Consider the following 10786-nt stretch of genomic DNA (forward strand, 5'->3'; position numbering starts at 1 on the left):
AGATAGCCAATGCAATTTTGAAGACGAAGAACAAAGTAGGAGGCCTCACACTTCCTGACTTCAAAACATGTTCTACATTGATACTAATCAAAACAGTGCAGTACTGGTTTAGTGGTAAACACATAGACAAATAGAATAGAATTGAAAGTCCATAAATAAATTCCATCATCTGTGGTCAATTGGCTTTTGACAAGGGAGCAAATCCGTTCAATGGGGAAAGAACCATTTCTTCAACAAATGGTGCTGGCACGACTGAATTTCCACATGAAGAAAAATGAAACTTGACCCATATGACACTCCATACACAAAAACTAATTAAAAATGGCTCAACCTAAATGTTGAATCTAAACCATAAAGTTCTTGCAAGAAAATACAGGAGCAAAACTTTGTGACCTATTTTAATGATATAAAACCATGTGTCATTTAACCCCCACAAAACATTCTGTGAAATAGGATGTTATATGATTTGGACATTAGTGAACACCCTATTATATACGGGCAGTTCCCAGATTACGAGAGAGTTCTGTTCTTAATTTTGTTTTTAAGTGCAATTTGTAAATATGTATGAACAGTTAGGTATGGTTTGCTTGTAGTATCAGTCAAATGTTTGTCTTAGTGAACAATATATTGTGTAACTTTCTATGCATAGAAACATTAAAGAAACCCTTCCAGGTATACTGATACAGCCTTAACATAATAATACAGTAACAATAATAATGTAAATAAAAGGAAAAAAAAGATAAAATGATTTAAAATATAGAAAGGAAAAAAAAAAGAAAGAAAACAGGGGTTGGATCCTGTTGGAGGACTGGCAAAAATTTAAGAACACAAAGAGGGAGAAAAAAACAGGTAAAAGGAGAGAAAAATTGGGAAAGAAGGAAGTAGAAATATCAGAGGGAAATAAGGAACCTTAGGAGGGACTTTTATAATTATGGTCAGCCAGCAGCCTTGAGAACACACGGCTATAGCAGAAACCACTGAACCACTAGGGTGTGTGCCTAAGGAGGTGAAAGGGGCCTGGCAGAACTGGTCTTCTCCAGTAGAAAAGGCTACAGGTGTATGCCTCTTGTGCTCAGTGTAAAAAGATCCGCCAGTGACATATGTGGAGAAAGGGATAGCTGCAGCCTCTGGGTCTGTTTGGGGTGGGTTGCTGTGGGTGGCTAGTTTCTCAGCCACTGGCTTGGTAGTGGTAGGGAGAGGTTTCTCTCCTTTTCACAGGGTGGCTATACTTTTTGGATGAGAGAGCGTGACTCACCAGTCATGATTCACTGGCATGGGTCTGGCACCCTTCTGAGCACACGCAGTGTTTATGCAGCTCCTGCCCAGACTCCAGTGAAATGCTGTTCTGATAATCTCTAATCACCCCTAAAACAGGCCTTTCCATTCCCAGAGGTGGGAGGTGCCTGGTGCAAGTGAACTCCCTGAGAGGTAGTTGCAGAGTTGTGTCTCTCGTGTTCAAGCTGAAAAAATTCCCTTAGTCCCTTAGACACCAAGCAGGCAAATTTCAGGCCCTGACTCAGTCTGCTAGAGGTGGAGGTGTCCAGGGGTCGGGGTTCATGAGAGCAACTCTTCTCCATTCACTGAGTCTGTAACAAGAGAAAGAATATTTACCCCTATGTGTACGGAAGGTATGTGTTTGTTAGATCAGTGCATACTCCTCCTTCCTCAACTGTGTGGTGTGTTGCCCTTCAAGGTATACACAGCCATTTATCTAGCTCTTGCCCAGATCCAGTCAAGCAACAGATTGTCCTGATCCCAGGTTCTTCAACTTGCCCAACACAGGCCTTTTGCCAGCCCAAACCTGGGTTCTGCTGGTGGTGAGCTACTTGTTTCCTTTTCACTCCCTCATCTCACCATGGATGCCTTCTCCACTGTAACTGTTACCCCCTTCCCTGCATGTTCCTCTTCCAACTCCCACGTCTGTTGCTCACCTTCAATTCCTCCCAAGCTGTCTACACCGTGGATTCTGTGAAGTTCTTTTCTTCCCCCTCCTTGTCAGTGTCTGATGTCTCTATGAAGGTGTCCCCACATCAGCCAGTCCCATCCTCTCTTCTCTACCCAGTCACTAATCTTGCTCCATTTCCCTTTCCACTAAATGCTCAACCGAATTCTTTATCTTCTCACATGATGCTCGAATTCCAGGATCATTATTTGTATCTGTTTCACTAGTTTTTCTGGGTCTCTGTTGTAGGGGGATTGGGCAAAGTGTGTTAGCAGGATACCCTTTTGTCTCCGCCTATTTTAGTAATATTTGCTATGACACTGTCTGTAATAAAATCTGTCGTTGGAAAGATCAGTACAACTGAAGAAAAGAGCATGTTTGAGAAGACTCACTAACATGAATGGGGATAGTGCCTCAAATGAAAATAATTGAGACAGAAATTTTTCTTTTTAGATTAATCTTGAGTACTGAATAATAATGATACTGAAATATCCTATTAAAGAAGCATTTATTCTTTAGAAGAAAAGATAAACTAAAAGGGTAACTAGGTTTTGCTACATGTAGCACTGCCACCTATTAGCACAGAGCCAAAGCCAGAGGATGAAAGAATATTTTCCTTTAAAATTCACTGTGCACGCGGGACTTTGAATGTAAAACAAGCTCTTAAAATAAAAAATAAAATAAAATTCACTGTGCAATTTTCATGAACGCATTTTTTATGAGGCAAGAAAAATAATCAGACAAATCAGTCAAAGGTGAGGTATGTTTGGAAAATTTAATTGTGACCATATTTTTCTTGCTGAAAACATCAAATATTTTCATACATTTTTGGGTTCCACAGCTCACAAAGGGGAGCGGGTTTCCCACAGTGTTACATACTGTACCCAACTTTCTATCGAAAGATCAGACATTTTGCAACCTTGTTTTCGAATACTTCCTGAAAAACACTTCAAAAGTTCCTTACAATAAATGGCAAGTAAAACAAAGTAAGGCTTTATTTTCCTCTCGTCCCCTTTTTGGTACTCTGTGTTGGAGGAATAAGGAAGACTAGTCACATCTGTGTTGGTACCCTGATGAACACGGCATGTACTGCCTTTTAATTTCACCCCAATCTGGGGACTGTTGCTGGGTCCTCTGAGGTACAACCATGCCACAGAGGCCCTGACCCACTTATGCCTGAAGGCACCCAAGCCACTGAGTGCAGCACAGTGTGGCACAGTCCTGTCACAACACAGCCGGGTGGTGGGCTGCCTGGCTCTTCTCGTTGCTCACAGGGCTGCTGGCCTTTAAGAGGAACAATGTCACTAGGACAAGCCATGACCAGAGGTCTCCTACCCGGTACTAAGGTACCACAGGTTCACTTTTGTAGGCCTTACAAATATGCATTTAAAGACTAAATGTAGTTACTGAAAACTAAATGAGAAAAAAACCCTTTACTAACTCCCATATCAAATTACTATAATGAAAATTTAAAATCATCTCTCTGATAAAACATGTTTTCTAGGTCAGATGAAAACAACTCCCTTGCAAGATGATCTGAGTAATGTGTATATCTATTTATATATTTCTGCCTTGTGCACAAATTTCTTGACCTGTTTCATCTGAATAGCTCTGTCATTTTTCAAACCTGTAGTTTCATTAGCTTAACAAAAGCATAAGGCAGCCAAATGTAACTAATTTTGGTTGCAAAAATCTCAGACATTAACCATTGTCTTCTCAAATGTTAAGAGTACATGATTAAAAGATCATCAAACAGTTTCTTCTCTTAACAGGAAACTAAGCAGCTATTTTCATCAAATGTATCTCTAGCAAACACAGGGCCTCTCTCATAAATATAAAATTAAATTCTTTTGAGGAATAGGTTTGTGATTTTTGTTATGTAGCATTTTACATTTATTCTTTGAATTTTGTAGTAAAAAATGTATGGTCTTTGCTTCTTTATGTTCAAACCCGAGTAATTTCTCCAGCATCTCAGCAGGCTCTCATGTACAGGTGGCAGGCTGGGTTATCGACTTTTTTTCAGAAAGAGGTGGCAGCACGATTCTGTCATGTGCTCTTAGAATCCCTGCAAAAACTCCTGTAGCTGGGTGACAATCTCCGTGTCGACTGTTTCCATGAGCGACTGGAAGCCCTGTTCTCCCAGCAACTCCTGCTGTGCCTTGAGCTTCTCGTAGATGAACTGCTGCAGTGACACCGTGTGCACAGGATCCTTCAGGGCCAGCTGGGGACACAAGGAGAAGCCAAAATGGGTCAAAACAAGCAAACACGTCACTTTCATGGGACACAAAAATTCTTTATAATCTCTTCTGCAGTACAAAGGATTCTAAAATATTCTCATTGTGGAAAACTTTATCAAAGAAAATTTCATGCAATTAGTCTAATCTCAGTTCTCTAAGGTCTTCTGAACCTAAGTGTTACGATTAGCCCAATTTCTCAAGATCTGGGAGTTCATCCATTTAAAGCATCAAATCCTGGTAAAAAGCATCTTAAAAGAAATATAATATGCTGCAGATCACTTAGACACAACTATCCAGGGCTATCATTAGGAAGATCAAGCAGATACTCAGTGATACACTCCGTGATGCCCTTGGGGACTCACAGAGGAAAAACTGTCCTATCTTGCTGGATTGCTATGCTATTTAAATTTATGTCATGTTTCTAATAAAAAAAAAATAATAGTAAGAAGAAAGAAAACCTATTCCTCCTCCCCTATTGGAATATGTAGAACATACATATTACGTATAAGCAATAAAATTTAAAATAACTCATAATTATACCCCATAAAGAAACAATAGCAAATTCTTTTTCTTGTGCATGTTGTATCCACAGACATATATACAAATACTTTTTGTATTTATGTTATCACAAACATTAAAATATGTAAGTAATACATTTAAAGTGTGTGTGTATATATATGTATATATATACATATATATATATGGAGCTCTGGTAGCATAATGCCTAAGGCACTTGACTGCTATAAGCAGAAGGCTGGTGGCTCAAACCCACCAGCCACTCCTTGAAAGGAAGATGGGGCAATCTACTTCTACAGTGATACTGCCTTGGCAACCAAAGGAGGGGTCACTATGAGTCGGGTCCAACTCCAGAGTATATAACAACAACATACATACATATGTGTATATATATTTCCCCCCAGAAAAAAACCCAAACTCACTGCTGTAGAGTCAATTTCAACTCATAGTGACTACTCCTTGGGTTTCCAAGGTGGTATCACTACAGAAGTAGATTGCCCAACCTTCCTTCCCAGGATTGGCTGGTGGGTTTGAACCACCAGGCTTCTGGTTAGCAGTCACATGCCTTAGGCACTACACCACCAGAGCTCCTATCTATCTATCTATCTATGTGTATGTATCTATATATCTATATAGGAGCTCTGGTAGCATAGTGCCTAAGGCATCTGACTGCTAACCAGAAGGCTGGCGGTTCAAACCCACCAGCCACTCCTTGGAGGGAAGATGGGGCAATCTACTTCCATAGTGATACTGCTTCGGAAACCCAAGGAGGGGTCGCTATGAGTCAGGTCCAACTCGACGGCACATAACAACAACAATATATCTATATGTATGTATGTATGTATGTATGTATACACACACACATAATTAAAGGAGCTCTGGTGGAACACTGGTTAAGGCATTCAGTTGCTAACCAAAAGGTCAGTGGTTAGAACCCACCAGCCCATTCTATGGGAGAAAAATAAGGCACTCGGCTTCTGCTAAGATTATAGCCTTGGAAACCCTGTGGAGCAGTTCTGCCATTAGTCAGAATTGACTCAATGGCAGTGGGTTTAGGTTTTGGTTCTATATAATTAAATTATACAAGCGTAATATATGCCAAGTGTTACCAAAATGAAGTTTAAAAAAATTCCAAGTAATGCATTTTTAAGAATTCTAAATTTATTTATGTCACAATTTTGTCCTGATAAAAGCATGATGATGTGATCACAGCATAGTTTAAATAAAGACTTAATTACAATTTTGCTGACTAGTCTATCACAAACACTGTTCCAGATCATTTTCTTAGGCTCTCTCTCTGAAAGCTGCAACTGTTAAAGGGCACAGACAATTTTATTGACTCCTGATATTTGATCAAATCCAGGAAGAAAGCATCCTACAAGGAATATAATATGCTGAAGGTCACTCAGACACGACGTCCAGGGCTATCGCCAGGAAGATCGAGCACATACTCAGTGATGTGACAACTCCATGATGTCCTCTGGACTGATACCACCTTTTTTTCTCCTATGGTCTAAAATTTAAAACGTTATCAGACTTTCTGCCTCGAGACATAGCTGTTATCATTGGTATTATCATGTTCAACATATATTAAAAATTAGTAACTTAAAAAAACAACAGATCATTGCTTTAAGCTGCATTTCTCTCATCATCCATAAAGCTGAACATCTAACAGCATTTTATTTTAAGCATAATGCATGAGTTTTGGGATGCACGGAAATCCTTTTCTCTTTCCTTACTGATGTCAGTTCTGTTCTAGACAGATGAAGTAGTTCAATCACCTCTGCAGTTTGAGCAAGACAGAAAAGTTTAACTAGAGATGGAAAATGTAACTGAAAGGCAGAGACACAGGCATTGTGAATTTTGCTATGGGAGAGACATTAAAAGTAGCTATCAGTATCTTCTTTTCAAGGAATATTATGTGAAATAGATTGAGAAAGTGATTCACTAGAGCAGAATCATTACTAGTGGCCCCACTAGAAGTTCAGATATAACTTCTTTGAATGTAATAGTGCCTATGTTGTTGTTGTTGTTATTAAGAGATACTGAGAAGTCAGTCACTGATAATCTTTTCAAAGAACTTAACTATTACCCTTATGTAAACTATTACCCTGACTTACAATTAACTTAATTATCTAATTAATGTTTTTTAAAAAATATTATCACTGAAGGAAACTGGATAAAGGGGACCCTAATAAGTTCTCTCTGTATTATTTCTTAAAACTACATGTGAATCTACAATTACCTCAACATAAAAAGGTTAACAAAAAAAATTTTAACTTGACTTGTGGACTCACCTGTGGCCATGTCACCTATCTACCCACTGGAATATCAGAGGTGTCTGTTTCTGGAATTTGGAACAGGACAACACAATATAAGCTCACCTCCTACCTTGTCATGCCTCCTGGGGGTATACTCCATCACCAAGTTGGGGAGGTCATATTCCTAGAGTCATATTATACATGCCCCTAATAATTCTGTGTGACTTTGATGTCATTTCCATCTATCTCAAAATTCCACTTAAAAACTGTATCTTATCACACCTCTCCCAATTTCCATTCTATTTCTGACAGGGATATGTTGGAATGTTTTGTCCCTGGTAATCCTTTGTAGAAGTACCTAAGTCCCTTTTCTTTTCTCACTTTTTATATTTGTCTTGTATTCTGAAAGCTTGCTGTAGTTGTTTTTCGAGTTCTAATAGATTTGTGTGTGTGCAAATTCCTTAGGATTGTCTACAAAGAGGATCAGGTCATCTATGAATACAGACAGTTTTACTCCTCCTTTTCCAACCTTCCTTTCAAGGAAGGTTGGGCAACGTATTCCCGTAGAGATGATGTTGTTGTTGTTATGTGCTGTCCAGTTGGACCCGACTCATAGTGACCCTCCTTGGGTTTCCGAGGCAGTATCGCTATGGAAGTAGATTGCCCAACCTTTCTTCCGAGGAGTGGCCGGTAGGTTTGAACCACCAGCCTCCTGGTTAGCAGTCAAGTGCCTTAGGTACTATGCTACCAGAGTTCCCTCCATAGAGATACTGCCTCAGAAACCCAAGGAGAGATCACTATAAGTCATGATCGACATGACGGCAGTGAGTTTTTGTTTGTTTTTTCATCCCCCTAACGTGAATGTTTTTATTTCATTTTCTTGCCTGGCTGCATTGGTTAGAACCTCCAGTACTGCACTGAAAAGAATAAGCAAGAGTAGACCCATTTCCTTGTTCCCAAGTTTAGGAAGAAAGCATTCTATCTTTCACATTAAATATGATGTTTGCTGTAGGTGTTTTCCAGGTGCTAGGATGAGGAAGTTCTCTAGTGTTCCAAGTTATTTTGTTTTTTTAAATTATGAACGGGTACTGAATTTTGTCAAATGCTTTTGATATTTACTTCTGCTTCTATATTAAGATGATTTTTTTTTTTCCCTTTATCGTACTAGTATGTGTTATGTAAATTGATTTGCAAATGCTAAACCCACTTTGTATTCCTGGAGTAAATTCCACTTGGTCATGATGCTTACATTGTTGGGTCTGGTTTGTTAGTATTTTGTTGAAGATTTATATGTGTATATTCATGAGCCATACTGGTCTGCAGTTTTTCTTCCTGGCAATCCCTCTGTCTGGTTTGGGTGACAGGATGATAAACCAGCATCATATAATGAGTTGAGAAGTATTTCATTTCTGGAAGCGACTGTGGAATACTGATATTAATTCTTTAAATGCAAACTAAATGAAATTCACCATCAAAGCCATTTGGGTTTAGGTGTTTCTTTATGAAAAGATTTTTAATTAGTAATTTAATGTCTGTACATATATTCTCTCAAATATAAGATGTGTCTGAATAAAAAAACTTGGCAAACAAAACTGGATGTGTGTTACATCCAGATATGTTGCTAAAGTTTTTCAAGAGTTAATATTTTAGGAGTTCCAGTAATATGGTGGACTACGCATAAAGACTGCACAGACCCTCTTCAACAAAGAAAAGAGAAACCAATTAACACAGACACAGAAGATAATCCTAGACCCCTGAGCCTTTAAGGGAAGGATATAGAAGTGGACTAAACCCCAACTAGCAAAAGAATTTGCATGAAAATACTAAAAAAGGAGACATATGGAGCTGCAGTCTGCAGTGATCCTGACAGCACAGACACCTTAGAGATTCCCGAGTGATGGTAGGACCTAAGAATTAACCTAAAAATCAGTCCTGCTAGCCAGGGAACTCTGGTAGCATAGTGGCTAAGACACCTGCCTGCTAACCAGATGGCTGGTGGTTCAAACCCACCAGCCACTCCTCGGAAGGAAGGTTGGGCAATCCTACTTCCGTAGTGATACTGCCTCGGAAACCCAAGGAGGGGTCGCTATGAGTCAGGGCCGACTCAATGGCACATAACAACAACAACAGCCAGGGACTGCACGGAGGACTGTGCACGGTGGCTGGGGAATAAACGGAGAAGGTGAAGAGAAAGGTGGGCCGAGCTGTGGACTTTTGCTGGTCAGGAGTGTGCCGCCATTTTGAATGTTACAAGCGGCTTGACCATTTTGGATATTTAGAGAGACAGCGCTTTCTGAGATTCCAGGAGCCTAAGAAGAGGTTCCGCTTTCCAGCAACCCCAAGGACACTCTGGACCTGCAAGACTGAAAAGGTACCACATTCCTCTTATTACTCTTATACCCCATAACCGCTTGGTGAATGGAGGTGCGGCCATCCCACACTCCCACCCACCTTTTGGGACCACAAGAACTCCATCACAGTCTGTGTGCTCAGGCGGAGCCTGGATGCCCTGCCCTGTCTTCCACCAATTTTTTTTTCTTCTTTTTATTATTGTTTTTTTTCACGTCTTTTTCTTTCTGGTGATTAGTTTGCTTGTATTTATCTGTTTTAAAACAACTATTATTATTAATACTTTTGTCCTTTTTACTATTAATCTTAATCTTCCACTCCCAGGTCCTAGTTTCAGATTTTTTTCTTTGCTCTGTTCCTAGTTGAAAATTTTATTATTCCTATTTTTTTTAATTTAATTTTTTTCCTTTTTATTCCCCTTTTTTCTCATGGTTAACCCCATTCCTTGTTTTCCTTTATGCATTTTTCCCATTTTTTTCCTTCATTATTTTCCTTCTCTACCTTTTACGCTTAGTACTCTATCCCCAGATACTGCAGGTTTTCTTGTTTTTTCTTCTCCTTTTTCCCTTTTCTCTTTTTTTAGTTACTGTTCCTGTGTGATTACACGGTGTGTTTTTTGTCCATGTGCTTTTAGTTTTTTGATGGTTATTCAATTGTAATTTTTGTCTAACTGAGTAAGAGACAGCAACAGTCCCCCTAAGACACAACTACACCCACACCTCCTGCAACTTCACTTATTGACCGAGAGCCACTATCTCCTTCTCCACCAACGGGCCAATGATAAAAAACCACCAAGCAGAGCCAGAATCACCCTTCGCTGCTCTTCACAAACAGTTAACAGAGATCTAAATACAACAACGCCATGATGCCTTGGAGACAACAGACCATCACAGTCCACACAAGGAAGCAGGATAAAGTAGTAGAAACAAGGCAGAAGGACACAGACCCAGAGCATATCCCTGAGGAAGAAGCAGCAATGGAACTCTCCGATAAGGAATTAAAAAGAATTATATTTAGGTATCTTCAAAGGATTGAGAGACAGACCAACGAAAACATAGAAAAACCTCTGGGGGAATTTTGGAAGAAAATACAAGAAGAAAATGACAAAATAAATGAAAATTAGAAATTATTCTAAATCTACAGATAGAAATCCAGAAGATTAATACTAAATTGACAGAAATAGATAACACATTGGAAGGGCAAAGAAATAGAACTGATGCAATGGAAGACAGAATTAATGAGATAGAAGACAAATACATGAATACTTCTTTGGAAAGGGATCAATCAGAAAAAAAAATCAAAACAAAATAAAGAAAGCCTAAGGTTCACATGGGATACCATCAAAAGGAATAACTTACGTGTCACTGGAATTCCAGAACAAGAAGAGAAAAACAAAACCACTGAGAAAATTGTCCAAGATTTGCTGGAGGAGAACTTCCCTGATATGATGAAAGATGAGAATATATCCATTCAGAAGTCCA

The 10786-nt window shown here is 39.2% G+C and overlaps 1 protein-coding gene across 1 annotated transcript in view; it reads right to left on the minus strand.

Moving 5' to 3' along the window:
• Positions 1–3998: 3998 nt before the first annotated feature.
• The window catches only part of IPO11 (importin 11), a 333438-nt gene continuing 326650 nt past the window's right edge, over positions 3999–10786 (minus strand). Inside the window, exon 30 of the mRNA XM_042782395.1 lies at positions 3999–4163. Within this exon, the coding sequence (XP_042638329.1) occupies positions 3999–4163 (165 nt within the window). The remainder of the gene's footprint in view (positions 4164–10786) is intronic.

The sequence above is a fragment of the Orycteropus afer genome, unplaced genomic scaffold (genome assembly GCF_000298275.1).
Source record: "Orycteropus afer afer isolate SDZICR_OR568_19922 unplaced genomic scaffold, OryAfe1.0 scaffold00298, whole genome shotgun sequence".
NCBI classification, from domain to species: Eukaryota; Metazoa; Chordata; class Mammalia; order Tubulidentata; family Orycteropodidae; genus Orycteropus; species Orycteropus afer.